The sequence below is a fragment of the Lissotriton helveticus genome, chromosome 10, assembly GCF_964261635.1.
Source record: "Lissotriton helveticus chromosome 10, aLisHel1.1, whole genome shotgun sequence".
NCBI lineage: Eukaryota > Metazoa > Chordata > Amphibia > Caudata > Salamandridae > Lissotriton > Lissotriton helveticus.
The window spans coordinates 142686633-142705925 of NC_136071.1; the positions used below are offsets into that span (position 1 = coordinate 142686633).

Below are 19293 nucleotides of genomic sequence, written 5' to 3' on the forward strand. Positions count from 1 at the left end.
TCCTATGGGCTTCAAAGCCCATAGGAATGAATGGGCATTACCGGTCGGTATTTACCGAATCGGTAAATACCGATTTTTACCGATTCGGTAAATGCACATCTGGATTTACCTACATCTCAGTACTTCTATTTTACCGATTCATAAATACCGAATCGGTAAAATTCGGTATTTATGAGTCGGTAAAATAGAATTACCTACATCTGGCCTTGGCCTCTTTCTTAGTAGCCTTCAAGTAATGGATTTGAAAAGTTTACCAATTTCTACTGTCAGAACATAGATAGTAAGATAGTTCTGACAGTTTCGAAAGTACTAATGCAGATTGTGGCTACACCCAAAGAAAGATGTCAGATTTGTCACGGAGTTGTGCCTTCCCACATCCAATTGCTTTGTAGTAATTTAAGTCCTTGCAACTTGATCAATTCTCAGTAAGGTAATCAATCCCCTTTCATTTTAACGATTAGTACACTTCCACTTGTACTGAGGTAATCTCCTGACACCCTGATGTTTCACTTCCATTAAAGGTTTTCAGAGGAGATGAACCACAATTCTGCACACCACAACAAATTACATCTGTATAGCGCCTAATAAACTAGCCTGTATGAGCCGACATCTCAAATATGTAAATACTGAATGACTGCTCTAGCAAGGGAGCACACCCCAGAGTAAACCAATTAGATGGCAATGTTAACATATTCTATGTTGGCACATAAATATCTGGAGACACAATTATATGAAATTTATTATATTGGAGTCCGTACCTGCCGCGGAAGCACACTTAAGGTTTAGCGGGAGCCAAGGACCTCACTGAAGTCAGACAAAATGGCAGGGACATTAATTTATGGAAGAAACAGGGAGCAGAGTGTCTCAAGGATTCACAAAAGTATTCATTAGGTCCAACAACAATTTGTTGAGCTTCAGGAAGCAGCTAAAGACACTCCTATTGAGACAAACTACTGTGGCCATTCCCAGTCATGCTGTCAGCCTCTTTCTGTTAGCGCTGGGAAGCCCATTTGGGCAGCTGTTTGCGCTTTATAAAACCCAAAAACATACCATAGGAAGAAGCAGCATAGCACAGTCTGCTGGCACAGGGGGTTAGGGTTAAGTGGTAATCATGTCCTAAATGGACTTGAGCAGAAACAAGAGCTGGCCCTTCGGCTAAACAGATCTGCCTCCCCCACCCCCTAAGTGCCTTGAGACCATCATGGGTGAGTAGCGCGCGTACGATTCCCTGATTGATTGATTGATTGAATCAGACTCTTAATGCTAGGCAAGCCACAGAAAAGCTGGGCAGCACATTGGGTCAGTGGTAATTCAGGAGGTCAAAGGCTGGCAGACTAGATGGGCCCAGTATATCTACACGTTTCGCCTCAGTTTTTGCTGCATTAAGACATTCATTGAACGGGTGAATAGCTCAGTTCAAAATAAATGTTATGCATCACACACTACTCAACTATTTTCTGTTTGGATGGGAACCAAAGCTTTTTCATTCTTTTACATATAACTTCCCACAATGCAGTCTACTTCCATGATAGGCTCATGGTTGGACTCAACTTTTAGTTGTTGCCCACATACCTTTTATTAAAAGGCTAACACTCTCAATACCTTACAATTGCCGCTGTTGACATGGTCAAACACTATTGAGTGGATACACTCAGAGGAACTTTTTCAGAGAAATTCTGAATTCTCTTTTTGACCTGAAGATTCCATCAGCCACATGTCACATCCCCCTACCCCCGGCTGTCTTCAATGTCACTTTGCGCTCTTGCGCTCAAGTAAAAAATAAAATAAACACAAATAGTTCAAATGCCGATGCAGAGTAGCCCTGCATTTCTTTGGGAGTGTTAAATGTTTCCAACTGGATTATTCTGGGTTTCTTACGAAAGAACTGTGAAATCTTTCTGTGACCACTTGGAAGTCTGCGCTAGAATTTGTTTAGGATCATTTTTGGGAGTCAGCGTTACTATAGGAAAGCAGAATCACCGCCTAGAACAGTAACAAAACTGGAGGACTGGAAGCCAAGCAGTACAAAATTCCTAGGTGACCTGTTGATTAGGTTTTTGCTTGTCCATAGGGTGGTTAGACTCAGTACGGATTTGTGGTCTCCACATCATCTGACAGAATATCATTAGTACTGGATAGGAGGGCACTTCTTTCTGTGGAACCAATCACGGTTACACTTTGTGTATATGTAACGCTGATGGTACTCACCTTCGTAGCAGTCTCGCACTGAATTGAAGTAGACATAATACTGGTTGTTGCCGAGGAACAAGAGGCTGAGCCAGGAGTCAAAGGAGTAAATGGGAACGATGAAGAGTATCCGGATAATGTACCGCTGTTCATTGGGGACGGTATAGTTTTTAAGGTGTAGGTAGATCTATGAAGTAAAAAGTTAAATAAATTTTTAAAAAAAAGGTTAAATACTTCTACCTCACTGCAGCATGCTGATAAACACGCCCTCCGGCTTTGGCGCCTTTCGGACTAAATCAACACATGATGTATCTATTAATGGCAAACAAACTCACAGTGACTCATGCGTTAGATAAACTAAGTCACAGGAGAAGAGGAGGGGAATAGGAAGGACCAACTTATCAGCAGGCCAGGGAACAAAGTTCAACCTGGCTGGTAACAGTCAGAGATATCGTCCCTGTACCATGATGTCAGGTGGGTGGGTAACAGGAGCGAAATTTACAATAGGCGGATCTGTAATATTACTCTCTACTTCTTCTTTCCATCTGAGAACACTGGCCTCTAAAACATTACAGAACTTACAGGTGTGGAAACTTCAAGCAACAAATATAGCTGATCAAATCATCAAATAAAAGGCAAGAAATTATAATTCGAGCTGTTATTTGAACAAATGTATTTGGCTTAAAATACACTATCCCAGCCCCTCCTCTGTCATCGGTGTCACTTAGAAGCTCAAAATCCTCCTTGTACTACCCTGGGCACCACACAACAATTAGATTTTTGGTGCATCCTCTATCATCATTGGGGTGACTTACCTGGTGGCAAGTCAGGATCAATGCTGACCATACAAAGACTCCAGAGATCCCTTGTGCGGCGGGGGTCGTCAGGAAGATTTGCTGTCCATCGGTGACGTTCTGGGCGTCTGTCAGTGGTAGGGGCATGGCGACAACTTGAGGTGGCAGCGAACTGGTAGTAAGTGGGGAGAGGGTGCTCTGAAGCGCTGCCACCGCCAGACTGGAAAGGAATGGTCTTCCTTCAGTGGGGGCGGCAGTGGCAGACACTGTGGAAGCCGTGGTGTTCATCTGAGAAGAGAACCAATGGAGAGCAAAGGTAAACGCAAAAGACAGTGAGGCACTTGTGGAAAGAGGAGCGGGACAAGGAGGAGGAGAGAGGAGAGAGAGAGTGAGTTAGTGGACAGGATGAGGAAAGGGTGAAGCTGGCCAAGGTAAATAAAGCAGAAGATAACAAGGGTAAGGCAGAAGATAACAAGGGTAAGGCAGAAGATAACAAGAAAAAGGGACAGAAACAGGTGGAACTCTATAATTACCACCACAAAATAACAAAGTTACATGGATTTTTATTTCAACGTTCATTTTCGGCGAAGGAGGAAAACATGACAACAGTCTTTCTTTTAAAACTTTATTCGGATAGAGAAAACATATCCATAAAAGTACAAAAATATCAAGCATATTGTACATAATAAAAGCCATTAAAATGTTACAGTCAACTATCTATATATGCAAAAAAACAATACATACAATCACAAATATATATTTATGTGTATATATATTTTTTTACACACACACACACACACACACACACACACACACACACACACACACACATATAGAGATTATGGTATTAATGCAGCAATATTATCACTTTACATCACAAAAGCATTTTTTCTTTTGCAAACTAATATCCTCACCATTTACTAAACGCAAAAGACTTTCCATAACAAGCCGGCTCATGTTAGCTTGGTTCTTTTATCCCTTTCGGTGCTCGTGACGAGACCAGCTCGTCATGAGTCCCGGTGGAGCTGTGCTCATGACGAGCTGGTCTCATCATAAAGGCGCCGCTCCGCCCACGCGGAATTCCTCGCCTGTGCGGGCGAATTAATCAGTGGGCGGGGTCGTGACGAGACCAGCTCGTCATGGGCACAGCTCCACTGTGACTCAAGACGAGCTGCCTTTTATTTATATTTTGATAATTAACACATAAATAAAAGGCATTGAGATAGGAAAATGGATGGAGGAATTAGATTGGTGTATGATCAGAGAAAGATCGGTAAATGTTGCCAGGGGAGGCCCAGGAAATGGGCGAAAATTTGGGGTGCCTGGAGTGGGTACAGAGGAGATATTTGTGCTCCCCTACTTGCACAGGAAGTCAATGTGGTGTTGGAATCGCAATGATCCCAATTAAATTCTTATGTCAAGTATTTTGGGACCAGAGGTATTCTCTGAGGGGGGCCCAGATGTCCTTGCGCCTGGATGGCCTCGGTAATTCTTCTGAGTAAAGCTCTAGCTGTTCCTGACAGTATGGCATATCTTTAAGCCACAATTTTACACTTGGTGTCAATCTGCTATCCCACATGAACAGTATACCTCTTTTGGCCAGTAACAAAGTTACTCGTACAAACCGACCCACTAACGATTTGCATTGTGGGGTGTAGTTTAGTATACATTCTAAAAGCCTGCAAGGCAGTGCCTGGCCCATCATCTTGTGCAGCAGTTCAAATTATCCGCTCCCAGTATTCAAATACCGCTCCACACTGCCATGCTGGGGACAAAAAGTCAGCTGCATCTCGGCCACACCTCGTACAACAGGCCGAGTCGCGTAGCCCTAACTTGTACAGTTTTTGGGGGGAGTAATAAACCTGATGTATAAATTTTACGTGTATAATGCGAAGATTATTATTGGATGTTAACCTGCCCGTCAGTGTTCAGATTTCTTCCCATACTGCCTCTGATGGGAGGCATCAGTAAGGTGTTCCAGCGAGCCAAGCTTCTATCAGGTGCTATAGGCGTGTCCCCTTATATCGTTTTGTATAGTTTCGCTATCAACTTTACCCAATTAGATGCGAATATCACGGTCTGCAGCGCATTTGACACTGGTGGTTCGTCAGGAAATGTGGTGTAGTGGGCCTTTATCGCTTGACGCAATCAGAAGCATGTAAAGTGAAAAAGTGGTGTGGGATGCTGTACGTAATCAAAGTCGTGAGCGATCACATACTTCCCGTCCATGTAGAGGTCTCCCACTAGTGTTATGCCTACCTCGCGTAGCGTCGTCATGGGGGCCCCATTCCTGTGCTACCGAAAAGGCGGCGTTCCCTTGCAGTGGCAAAGCAGGTGCATATAGTGAAAGCCTGTCGGTTCTCCGCCCTATCTCTGGCCATGCCCTCACCGAGACGTCTATAGTATTTATCTCCTGTTTGGGCGTGTGACGTCTGACGTGAGTGAGAATACCGGTTAGTGGCACTGGGTAAGCATCTCCCTCTTCTACTGCTACATGGGGCAGAAAGGCATGTGGTTTGAACCAGAAGTGAGCGTATTGTGTCTGGCTGCAGAGATAATACACGTAGAAGTCCGGAGCTTGAAACCCCCCCTTGTCAAATGTCTGTGTAAGAGTGTGCCAGCTAAGGCTAGGCTGTTTATTTCCCCATACCAATCGCAGTAGCGGAGATCGAAGCTGTTTGAAAAAATGTTGTGTTAGTCTAACCGGAACATTACAAAATAAATATAAAAATCTCTGAAGGACTATCATCTTAATTAGGGCTATGCGATCTGACAAAGAGAAAGGCATCCCCACCCACCTATCAATTTGTTCGGTCAGTGTGGTGTAGGCCCGGCCATAGTTTTCTTTAATGACCACATCTGGGTCCCGGTGAACCCACACCCGAGGTATTTCACTGGGTCAGCCGACCATAAGAGCGGATATTCTATTTGTGGTGAGGTGGTAATTTGCGTCAGGGGAATAATGATGTATTTTTCCCAGTTAATTTGAAGTCCCGAGAAGAGACCGAATTTTATGTATTCACGGATCACTGGGGATAGGTATATGTGGGATCATGGACATAAACAACCATGTCGTCTGCATAGAGAGAAAGTCCCACAGGTCGATAGTGAAAATTTAGAGCGGCTGCCCTATGCCCCGGTCTGATTCTACATGCTAAAGGTTCTAGGATGAGGGCAAAAAGGAGAGGGGATAGGGGGCAGCCCGGTCTAGTACCTCTCTCCAGAGCAAAGGGTTCTGAAGTAACCCCGCCCACTCACACCCTAGCTGTGATGTCCTTATACAGGACTTGCACCCATCTGATGAAAACCGGGGGGAAGCCCATCCGGTGCAACATGAAGAAAAGGCATCGCCATTGTATAGAATCAAATGCTTTTGCTGCATCTAGTAATACAGCAACTGCGGGCAAGTCAGGATTTAGCACATGAAGCAGAGCAAAGATGGTGCGAAGGTTCAGGGAGGTTGAGCGCTCATGGATAAAACCGGACTGGTCAGGGAGTACTAAGAGGGGCATGAGGGGTTGTAGTCTAGTGGCCAGCACTTTCGCAAGGATTTTTGCATCCAGATTTATAAGCGAAAGAGGGCGGTAGGAATCGCAGCTCGTTTGGGGCTTGTCTTTCTTTAACAATAAGGGCCTGTCGGAGGGAAGGGGGAAGATGGCCAGTGTCGTGGGCTTCAGCGTACATCTCCAGTAGATGCGGAATGAGAAGGTCTGCATAATGTTTATAAAATTCCGGAAGTAAGGACGTCCAGTCTGGGGGCTTTATTGTTGGGTAGAGCTAGAATGGCCTCCCTAACGTCCTTTTCATCTATGGGCATTGCTAGGTATTTTCTGTGGACGTCGGAGAGCCATGCAATAGCCGTGTCCTCAAGGTACTCGGTCATGTTGTCCTCTGTCATACCTCCCTTAGTGGAGTACAATGCTGTGTAATACTGTTTAAACTGCTCCACAATTGCATCATGCGTGTGATGTGAGGTACCGGTGCTATCGTGGTCAGTAGGGGGTTTTGCTGACCTTCGCTGAAGCTTGTCTGCTAGGTTTTTGCAGGGTCTGCCGCCCTCCCCGAATGCACAAGCAACATGTCATTTTGACAAGTACTTCATTTCGGTTTCCGCCAGTGTGGTGTACTCCTCTGTCAGCTCTCGAATCTTGGCTAGTGCTGTCAGAGTGGGATCATGTGCGTATTGTGTCTCTAATTCTGTCAAGCGTGCTTCCAACTTCGAGAGTTGGCCCCTGAGGTCTCTAAGTATCCCTGCCGTCATCCCAATGCATACCCCCCAAATCGTCGCTTTGAAGGCCTCCCAGAGTGTAGCATGGCTATCCACTGACCCTGTGTTTAAATCAAAGAACTGCACTATGTTAGACCGTATGGTGTCCGCAAATATTGGATCTAGCAGCGACGACGCTCTAAATCGCCACTTGAAGGGTCGATGTGGAACATCTGGCAGAGTCATGCCAAGTGTGACTGGACTGTGGTCAGACAAGGTCCGGGGGAGAATATCGACCCTTGTCACCCATGCATCTGCGTCGTCGCTAAGGAGCCAGTAGTCTAGGCGAGACCAGCTGTTAAATGCAGGCGCTATGTGTGTGCTGGCAAGAGTATCCGCATGTCGCAGCCGCCAGGAGTCCATTAGTCCAATTTCCGCCATGGCCCCTCTGATGCAATGGGCCACTCTAACCATGCGAGCACCAGTCGGGTCAGATTTGTCGATGGAGGGGTTCAATTGAGTGTTGAGGTCACCTCCCCATAATATAGCAGATTCCGGCCAGGATCGCAATACATCGAGCATGTGGAGGAAGGGTGTAGCATCATCTACTACAGGGCCATACGTGTTTACAATGGTGACCACCCGTAGCCCTAGTGTCCCCTGAACGACAGCCCACCGGCCCTCATTATCGACACTTGTGCGGAGAGGCTGAAATGGTACCCCTTTCTTAATAAGAATGAGTACCCCCTAGCGTAAGTGGAGAATGACGCAGCTAATCTATAAGCGGCCCATCTGCCCGCTATTTTACCTTCATTGTGCATATTAAGATGAGTCTCCTTTAACAAAGCAACTTTCACATCATGCCTGTCTAAGTACGCTAGTCCCTGCCTTGTTTTCTTTGGTGTGTTCAAACCTCAGACATTCAAAGTCATACATTTAATCGTATTACCCTTCATTGGAAGTTTCGGAGTTTTAAGCGATGAAAATCATTACAGCTAGTATATGTGTGGTAAAAGACATAAACAGCACAAAGATCAGCAACATGCCAATCACTACAGTTGCGGCATAAAACATACAAACTGTCCCCCCCTCCCACCACCAACTTCAGCTGCCCCAATATGCCAAAGGTTCCAACCCCATATGCCCCAACTCTCAAGGACTTCAACCCAGTAGCCTGCAATCGACCATAGATCCACTGGGTGATGTTGAACCAAAGTAAAAGCAAAGAACACAACAATTGGGGAATACCCATGAGGGATAGCAGCGGCGCACAATCTTGTGGGGAGGGGACGCAGAATCGATGAAGTGTCCACCCTCCCGCAGCCAAACCCATCGATGTAGCAAAGAGAGGGCTGGAGCATAATGTCGACATCAGAGTGCATTATCACTACATTAGAGGTCTGCCCCGACTATTCTCTAAGTACAGTGAGAAGTAGGTGTTGTAATTATTTGGAGACAGACGCTGCCCTGTGAGCAGTGTACGGAGCAGGCACCATCCCAGGCCAAATCTGAGCAGAGGAATAAGGACTACCCATCACCCTCCCAGAACACAGCAACCACATGTAAACCAGACGCTGGGCAGCACAGTCCGCCCATTAGAACATTTTGGAGTTTGTATTGTGAAGCCAGAGCAATGCGGGGAAGGAGGAACAGGAGTTCAGTCACATCAGAGGTGAAGAGAGATTACCTTAATCGTCTACGTCTGACATATCTGATGGGTGACTCTTGCGTCGACGTAGCGATTTTACATAATCCATAGCCATCTTGGGGTTCGTGAAGATCTTCGCTGTATCCGCCTCGCCAATGCGCAGCCGCGCCGGGTAAAGCATGGCGTATGGTACATGATCTTGTATCAGCAGCTTTTTAACCCCCTGAAATTCTTTCCTGGCCGCCAGAAAAGTAGCTGTAAAGTCTGGAAAAAACGTGAGCACGTTTCCCTGATAGTTAATGGTCCGTTTTTGTTGAGTGACGCGTAAGACCGTATCGCGATCTCTGAAATTTAGGAGTCTAGCCATGATCGTTCTCGCTAGGGCGCCAGGCGGAGGACGTGCTGCGAGCGACCTATGTGCGCGCTCCACAACAAACATGGCCGACAAGCTATCCGCTCCGCAGATCTCCCGCAAAAGCGATTCCACATAGTCCTCCAGTCTTCCTACATTTGTGGTCTCCGGAAGGCCTAGAATGCACACATTATTATGCCGTGAGCGAGCTTCGATACCCTCGTTTTTGGCTTGTATGACGGCCAGGAGTTTGGCGATGTCAGACGTTTTAGTGGTGACTTGCTGTAGCCCATCTTCTGTGTCTGAGATACGCTGTTCTGCTTCACCCAGACGCGCGGCCTGTTTATCAAGTTTTGAAGAGAAGTGGTCCATCCTCCCATTCAGCACTTCTATTTTGCCGTCAATGGCCTGTAGGCTGGTCTGTATGGCCGCTAGGGATTTCTCCAGTGTTGTGGGTGGCGGCGCAGTAGCATCGAGCTCAGAGTCAGAGGCTGCGCTTTTGCGCGGATTTAGCTCCTCTGCGCTGGTCAATCGTCAACCGAGGTTGAGATTTATCGGGCTTCCCCATGTTGGCTGATTGTCGCAGGGAAAGGTGTAAGCGGTCGGTGAGGCGCTCCGGGGGCCCTCCACCCGTCGCGCTCCAGGGGCCTCCAAAGCTAAATCCTGTCCATGTTTTACGGGGGCACCCAGCGGCAGCCTCCCGCGTGTCTAAACAGGTGTGTGGCAAAGGACATCACTACAGGAGGCTCTGTATGCTATTGCACACACTAGTGTTGAGTCGCCACGTGTCTCTTTGAAAAAGCATCGGTAACGTGTTGGGCGCACAGTATGCACCTGTAATGATTTCTCGGATCAGGAGCCTTCGTGTCAATTGTCCAGCATGCAGCAGGGGGTAGGGGGCAGTGTATCGCAATGTGTGCCCCAGTTATCTTCGCGCACTAGAGTCCACCTTGCGAGGGGATTTCCAGGCCCGGCCCGCTTTGAAGGCGCTGTCATAGGCCGATGGCAGGGCTGGGGCGCACACGCCTTGCCGCAGTTTCCAGTGGGGGGTCCGGATGTTCGTCCCGCTCACAGTCAGCTGGGCAGTGCGGCTACGGCGGAGATGAAGAGCCTCCGGGGGGACCCCGCGCCACGCAGATCAGGCCCGCAGCCTACCGCAACCTCTGGAGCAGGGGCCTCGCGTAGATCTTACCCCAGATGGATCTGAGGGGGAGAGCCGCTCGCTCCAGCCGCAGCGCTCACCAGCAATTCTCCTGGCAGGTCAGCGGGCACCACAGCGCCTTGGGGGGCATCCGCCGCCAAGTCGTCTCCCAGCGTACCGCTGCACAGGATAGGGAATCACGACCTCTAGCAGCGCCGGTTCCACGAGCCCGGAGGCGCGCAACAGCCATTACAGCGCAGGCAGCTCTGCCGGGTGACCCCCCCATTTAGCCAGGCACCTCCCAACAAAAAGGAGCACAGCGCTGGGTGGCCTCCGATGTCAGCAGGGCATTCACGCCAGATTTATCGATGGTTGGCGCAGGTGGAGGATAGATGTAGGATAAGTTCCGCGGCCGGCAGAGCTACACTAATGTGCGGCCATCTTGCCAGACGCCTAGCCAGGCCCCCATGCAGCACTGACATTACCATTAAAAATTTTGATTTTTGCAAATTTTCAATATAAAATAATACAATCTTTGGTAATTCAAGTATTTATTTAGTGTGCACTTTTTGTAAATTACTGTCTTATTATTTGAAATATAAATAGTACAAATTGCTTGGGGGTCCCCGGATTCTAGAAGTGACTCAGTGGAAGTCCTCAGGAGTCAAACGTTTCAGAACCACTGCCCTACATCACAAACACACTTCTAGCAGGATTTTGGTGTGGTCCCCTATATCAAATATTGCAAACACTTTAGGCATGATTACATGGACACCCTAATCTATATGTACACACACAAAGCGACCAAGCAGGATTACATCGGCAACACATTCTATATTATATAGGTTTTCAAACATGATTAATGTGGTACACCCTATACCACATTGCACACATTGAGACACTTGAAGCAAGATCCCCCTCGGAATATGTGGCGCGCTGGGCCTGGGCCCAGCTCGCTGGTACCGAAGGCCGCCCACTGAAACACCAGCTCAATTTTTACCCTGGTCAAGTACGGTTAACTGCTTCAACATTTCCGAACATCAAGTTTATTATTGTTTCGAGTTAATTGTTTGACAAAACGTAGCCTTTCCCATTTCACTACAAGTAAGGTCTCATTTTGTGACTAATTAGAAATGATGATGCTATCCTGGATAGGGTGACCAGAATGTTAAAGCCAAAAAAACGGGACATTTCAAGGAAATAGAAGAACTACAATTTTACTTCAAGCGGAGGACAGAATGACAGCGCTCCTCAGCAGAGAATTACAGAACATTCAGTTAGAACATACATAGAAAGCAATTTTTTAAACCCAGTAGCTTGCCAGTTAATTAAATTGTTTTCTTGAAACAACTGATAACTATCCCTGCTTTGTAAAAACATTAAAAAGCACCTCCTGACGTTTTCAGCCGCCCCTCTGTAAAAACCGGAAGAAGAGCTAAATTTCCTGAAATCTGCTGGGACCGCTGATGAAAAACAGGGACCGTCCGGGCAAATCCGGGACCGTCGGGGCAAATCCGGACGCCTGTTCACCCTAGTCCTGGAGTGACACAAAGGCCCACCTGGTGCACCGGAAGAAAAAGTCCATGACTCAACAGTGAAACCGACCCTCAGGAAGTGAGCAGAGACCATACCGGCTTTCAAGGTGTCATTTAACACACCACTAAAGTGATGTCGATCAAAACAGTAGTGTGAGGCTTGGTCCTGCCAACGAAAGATGAAATGCCCACACTGACAGCACGCGTGAAACCACATGTAACAGATCACAAACAGACTTTACCTTTACACAGTACAACATAAACTTGCAGTGCCAGAAAGCAGGAGGCACATGGAGGTTTCCATGATGATGAATGTACCAAGAGGAGGTATCACGTTAAAAGGAGGAGCTACTGTAAACAGAGCAAGGCACTTTATTGCACCGAGGTTTATTGAAAAGCAATTATTAACTCGGGTCCACCCGTGGTATAGCAGGTCTGCGTGGTTAATGTGAAAAGGAATATTGGGTGTGAACAAAAGCAAACACCAAAGACACACAGCTTTGCACCAAGGGCAACCTCCATTTTGAAACCTTTGCCACCTCATCTCGGGGGCTGAACGCGGAAGAGGGGAAGGGAGAAGATTATAAAGATTTTGGATAAAACACAGACATCTCAAATGGTGAATTTGCAGCAAGATTGAAGCCTCTCCTCAGGAGTGAAAGAAATAGGATTGCCATACTGCTTCATGGCAGGCCTTAGCCTGTGTGTTCCAACTACAAATTGGTGCATTATGGGACTTGCAGTATCAGTGTTAGGCAATGAAGCAAACGTATGTACCTGATGGCTATGATTTGTAAAAGAAATACCAAGAACTAGATACAAGGATTGCTTCTGACATGGAGCAATGCTACAATTTTAAAAATCCATTCACTGCAAGAAACACATTGCTTATCAGTTATCACGTGACCGTAATAGTGTTAGGTCTATTACTCTTTTGTTGTTTGCAATATATTGTCTAAAAAACTTCTGAAATTAAATATGAAGAAATTATTTTACTAACTCGTGACACCTTCCATTTACATGAAAGGACACCAACCTTGTATTAACCTAATCTACCACAAAGCAATTGGAGGAAATGCATGTAACAGTTTTCTGAGAGGGCAAGACTATGGTCAATAACCAACACACGTGCCAACTCACACGGTGGCACCGTGTGACACACGATATCAGCTCCTATCACACGGTCTCCCAATGAGAAGCCAATATCACTCGGAGGCAGTGAAAATTAGCTGAAAACCACGGTAAATAGGGGTTTTCCAGCTCGTTTTCCGAGGCTTTGAACTGCCAACATCCATTAAGGGGTTTGAAAACAACCCAGGACGTTGGCACCAGCCTCAGCAAGGATTTTATATTTTAGGATGAGGGGGCTTGGTGGCGTGTTGGCGTTCGAAAGTGGCTCATAGGTACTTCTTGGCATGAGGCCCCGCCTCCTCCGGTGCCCTGCCCCCACCTAGCACGGTGAAATTGTTTTTCAAGTTGATAGGTATACAACAATAGCTAGTAACCACTCAATTAACAACTAACGGTGGGTTCTGAAGTAGTGTGCTACCTGCCATAAAGTGCTTCCACACCTGATCAGGGGGTAGTAAGCACTATATAAATACAATTCCAATACAATCAAAATGTACATGCCGCACACCAAAAGTGATCTGCGGTTAGGCAACTTTAACCATAGGTGCTATAAATACCAAACACTAAGGGCCAGTTGGTGCCTCCACACTAAGGCACCAAAGGTACCCAGCCTGTGCCTTCAGGAAACGTCCTCCAAACACACAACCTCAGAAGCCTGAAATGTAAGAGCCATTGCAGACAAAGAGTTGAAGGTGGTATCCATCTGCAAACCTGGAGCAAAGTCAATTCACAGTAGGGAATAGGTCAAGGAAACAACAACTGCTTATTAAAAATAATTATACAACAGCTGGGAAGCCAGTTGGTCAACCTGTTGGGTACCTTTGTCCCAGTAAGCTCCGTTGGGTTTCCACTGACTCTGCAAGAAGATGACAGTCGCACCCAACTAGACCTTCAAGAAGATGATCGAGGATCCTCTTAGGATTTCAAAAGGCGACAAGTAATCCCTTTCATTGAACTAGGCCTCAAAGTTCCAGTGTCATCTCAAGTGTGGTTGGTCTCTGGACTGCTGGATACAGGGGGACCTACAGCCTTAGATCACCGGTGAGTATATAGCCCTGGCCCTCTGTCTGTAGACCCGTAGAAGAATCTGCAGCAGCGACGACTCTGCCAGAATCACTGTAGAGGAGACAAGAGGGGGGGTGGGAGTAGGGGGGGGGGGGGAAGAGATGCCTACAGAAGGCATCCGGCGCCCAAGCACGACAAGGACATGTAGGTAGGGATGCCCGAGGAAATATTCAGGAGCTCATGTGGGTTTTGCGTAATTGAAAACAAACTACGAAGTCCTAATATGATATTCAGGAAGTTACCACATACGAAGACTATCTGTTCCCCTACAAACAGAATTAGGCAGAAAGTTCTCAATGTCTTTGGCCCCACAGATGGGCTGAATTTTGAAAGCATTTTGGGCATCCAGGTTTATGACAGTACATAAAAAGTAGAATTGACCAATAGAAAGTGGAAATTTCGATTCACATATTCAATATGCACACATCTTTCCAGTCCAATCAAAAATTCAACTTACTGCTACAGAAAAATTTAAATTATGTTCGACTTCCTACTAAGTGAGTTGACCGGTAATGCCAGTGGGGAGAAGGAAGCCAAGCGAAAAGTCTACTGCCTTTGTTGGTAAAAAAGGGTGTGGAAATCCTGACCATTACCCCAAAGTGATCCCTGGCGCTACCAGAGTGAGCGGCTGTACCAGAGCTGTCATGGAAGTTTATGGTCTCTCACCGATTTCTTTATACGTCACATTCAAAAGCAAGCAGAGCATCCAGGGATGGTCATGCAGAAATCGCAGCAAACCCGACTTTTTTCTTGTGCTGGAAATGCAGATACCTGAAGAACAGCATTCCTACTTCACCTCCTGTTCCTCCTTTACTCAACTTCCAAGAGCAGTCACACACAAAGGGCAGCCTTAAAGTAAAATACAGCACGTGACACTGTCTAAAAGAAAACAAAGACATCAGTCGTCTGAAATGTTGGCATGCATTACCATGCTGTTTGCATTCCACATAATTAAGAGCAGCTAATGTTTGAAGAGCCATTCTGAAATGTCGCCTTGAGCATAAACCATAAAACATATTTATGATCCGTTCATTCAGATTGTTTGATTGTAACTTTTTGTGTGAAGTTTCTTTGAGGTGCTTTGAGTTTCCTTGGTATTGCTAGAGCAAGGCAACAAGGCAAGAAAGGGACAAAAAACAGAGTGGTGTGCCCAGAAGGTGTAAGAAATGAGGACACATGATTGTATCAGAAATTAAACGTTAGGTGCAAAAAAAATGAAATGTGGAAAAAACAATTGAAGCCCAAAATCTATTAAGGAAAAAATGTAAGGGTATGTATGCAATGTAAGAATTACTGTAAAGGAATACAATAACGTAAAGAAAGACTGCAGAGAACATACAACCCAAGGGTGCTCTTAAGGTGAACAGGTATGAGGGATCTCAACTGCCATTAACAAGCATTTACAATGCAATAGATCTCGCAGCATTAAAGTTTGAGTTATTGGCATTGTGTATGACAATGCGGTGCATAACATTTTTAGCAAACTTTGAATTGGTGAGCAGTGAGAGTGTGTGCAACAGTATGCTGTTTTTGAAAGCAGTGTGGTAGGGAGTGCAGGAATTTGGATGACCTGAGCAATGTGGATGATGCACCTCACGCATGGGGCTGCCGCAGTTATTATTCACACAGCTCTGATGGCGCACCTCTGGCACGGGCTCACAGCGGTTATTCTTCACACAGCTCTGATGATGCACATTAGGCACGGGCTCACAACTAATATTCACACAGCTCTGATGATGCACCTCTGGCACGGGCTCACAGCTGTTATTATTCACACAGCTCTGATGATGGACCTTAGGCACGGGCTCACAGCTGTTATTATTCACACAGCTCTGATGATGCACCTCACGCACGGGGCTGACACAGTTATTATTTACACAGCTCTGATGCACCTTCGGCACAGGCTCACAGCTGTTGTTATTCACACAGCTCTGATGATGCAACTCACGCACGGGGCGGACGCAGTTATTATTTACACAGCTCTGATGCACCTTAGGCACGGGCTCACAGCTGTTATTCACACAGCTCTGATGATGCACCTTAGGCACGGGCTCACAGCTGTTACGGTGCTTCCTTCTTTTTACTGGGGGCAACCTGGCTGGATAAATGCAGTGAAGTTTCTCAATGTAAAGACTTTGCTGCCTCAGCTGCATGTTTAAGTCTAAGCTCGGGACTAAGCTCGGGAGAGGATCCATGGAGTACAGGCCGGACGCCGCTTCACTCTCACGGGCTCTCTTCCACCTGTTGCCCCGCAGCAGGAGCACTCGGGAAGCATCACACAGGTCGTGAGGAGTGTTCAGCCCACAACGTACAAAGTGTTGGAAAAAGATGTCCCCCTATCAGGCTGTTCTGGGGCCAAACCAGTAATAACGAGCTACACCTTCGGGTAAAGTTCGCGCTATACAAATTCACATTACATAAATAACAATAACAAAAAAATTATCGCTATTGTAAAAAAAAAAGGTAATACCCATACCAGATATGCGACCCCAGGGCGAGAGAGCGGAATGAGCGGAAGCAGGAATAGACGTGCGCGTGCACTGCCGAAACCTGCCGTGGGGCGGGACTTCCGTTTCTGCTGGAATCCCGCAAAGGGCCCGGCCAGAGGAGCAGTGGTGACGCGGGGCTCCCATGCCCGAGGAAGAGTCCCACGGTGGCGGCTGAAGTTCGGAGTGCGGTGAGTGGGGCTTAGTTGAAGTGGGGGGTGGCGGCAGGGGAGTGGGGTGTCTCTGTGTGCTGGTGTGTGTGTGTGCGTGTATGTGCGCTAGTGTGTGTACGTACGTGTATGTCTCTGCGTGTGTGCAAAGAAAATGAAAGCTGGCAACACTGTTGCTCCAAACGCGCACTCCCAGAGCCCTCTGGACAGCAGTAAAAACGAAAATTAAACAAAGTGAAAACACTGTCTCTCGAAGCACGCATTGGAAGGGAACCATAAGATGCTCAATGGAACGCGCGTTCGCGTGCGTGTGGCCCGCTCAATTCCTACTCTTTCACATGCGCGTGGCCAGTCTTGTCTTCTGGAAAGCAGAGTCGCTAACAAAAGGTCTCTGGCGAGACCGCGCTTCGTGCAGTTAACGCCACGAGACCTAAAAAACGGAAAAAATAAGGACATTTTAAAGATTCAAAAAAAGGGTTTGGGCAGGGGGTAATGCAATCCTCGCACACACAGAAAAGCAGCATTACATAAATATAAAATGATTACTTTTGGATTAAAACAATAATAGATTTATGAATACAGAAAATCTATATTAATCACACAGAGATTATTCTTGGAGAGATTAATGCACCCGATAGAATACATGGGCACATGGCTATTGAGAGAATCAGCCATATATTAACAAATTAAGTGTCTAACAAATTAAGTGTCAGGTGGAGCTGTACACAAGCACTGTAAAATCCCACGTCACCACAAAATATATAAAAAATTAAAACATCAACAAAAAAAGTGATAATTAATATAGTCCTTATAATATCCGAGTGGATTAAACTGTGAATATCTGATGGGGATGAATGTCAGCCTAATGAAAAGTTTCTGTAAAACTTGAGTAGAGAAAAAAAGGCACGAGCCGGAGTAGGGAGCGGTAAGATACAATGGGAAGCAGAATCAATGACTGGTCTTGGGACTCAATAAAAAGCTAAGAATTGTTGCATTGATTTACAGAAGTCTGCAAACACCAAAGTGAAGTGGAATCCCTCAAATAAATGGACTGTTGCTATGGAATATCTAGTTTTAAACCAGAGCTTCAAGCGAAATAAAAGGAAAAACATTTGTAAAATAAATGACATTTCACTCACTTCCCAAGGGCACATTAGGTAAAGGGTAGGATTAAAAAACAAATAACACACCCCCTTTCTACACAAACGACAGAGTACTACAGGTTTTGGCTAATATTTGGGCATCAAAAAAGTCCATACTCTATTCCGAATTGAAGTCAACATGTAACAGACAAATGTGGAACCATAAAAGGACAAATACATTAAAGGTGGAAGACAGGCTAGGCTGAAAAATAGATATTAACACCTTTGTGAGGAAACACCGCTGGTCAGCAACACATGGTGTAAAGAACCCATAACAAGCTGTACTCAGCAGATAGCTAGTCGTTTGGCAGTTCCAAGAAACTGCCAGTTACCTAATCAAAAGTTTATTTTCATTACATAGAAAAACAACAAAGAGGGGAGAGAGAGAAAAACTGTGGATTCGTTCTCCCTAGGCAAGTATATATAAACAAAAATAATCCACTGTTGGGTAAGCGTGGTCCCTACAGTGGTGAGGAGCACGAGGTGTTCTTAAAATACCCCTCACACACCAAAAGGCCCCTTGGTGTCATGCTTCATCATCGGGGTCTTCGCACCCCTCTACGGGATGCGGCGTGCTACGACCTACGTCTGCAGCTATGCTGCAGAAACGGCCCTGTAACAAAAACTGCCCCCAGCGCCCAAAACCGGCCCCAACCCTTGCGGCGCACCGGGGGATTGCCCGGTGCCCGCCACGGCCAGTCCGGGCCTGCCCCCTGTTCTGAGACTCATGAGGCATAACAGGACTAGAACAATATGTTTTCGAAATCACAGATACCTTCTTGAAATTAATTTACACACCTCACATAGTCTGAGTAAAAAGTGCTCCCGCGCAGACGTAGGTCGTAGCACGCCGCATCCCGTAGAGGGGTGCGAAGACCCAGATGATGAAGCATGACACCAAGGGGCCTGTTGGTGTGTGAGGGGTATTTTAAGAACACCTCGTGCTCCCCACCACTGTAGGGACCACGCTTACCTAACAGTGGATTCTTTTTGTTTATATATATTTTCATTACATACCTTGTAGATGTATAAATGCCAGTGAATTTGTAATGGATTTCTCCTCAATCTGTCTAAGAAATAAAGCATTCTGCTAAAATTCCAGAGAATGTGGAATGTCTACAAGTGGAAATATTACATTCTTCAGAAGTTCCATGGACCCTTCTCAGGGGACATTTATGTCCTTTTCCAAGTAACATTTCTTTTTTGATTTCAACGTATTTTATTACATTTTACAGACAGGTAAATGTGCTTTAGCATTACAGGGTAACAGCCCGAATTGGCTGTTTTTGCCGTGGTTAAAGAAAATTCTGCTGAATTTCAGTTAACGGAGCAGGAAGATAACCCCCTTTTCTATAACATGCCCCATGAAATTCTGTTAACTGGTTCTTAATTTCTGAGGGATTTTCTTTTTCATATTTTGTATTAGAGGTATCCC

General features: G+C 46.1%; 1 protein-coding gene across 2 annotated transcripts in view; it reads right to left on the reverse strand.

Moving 5' to 3' along the window:
• Positions 1-19293, reverse strand: part of TMEM184A (transmembrane protein 184A) — a 172567-nt gene that overhangs the window by 81217 nt on the left and 72057 nt on the right. Inside the window, exons 2-4 of one of the 2 annotated variants that reach the window (XM_078664956.1) lie at positions 14832-14935; positions 3003-3269; positions 2209-2374 (exon numbers count right to left, since the gene is read on the reverse strand). In XM_078664956.1, the coding sequence (XP_078521082.1) occupies positions 2209-2374; positions 3003-3269 (433 nt within the window). In that variant the 5' untranslated portion in view covers positions 14832-14935. The remainder of the gene's footprint in view (positions 1-2208; positions 2375-3002; positions 3270-14831; positions 14936-19293) is intronic. The other variant, XM_078664955.1, reaches the window with a different exon arrangement.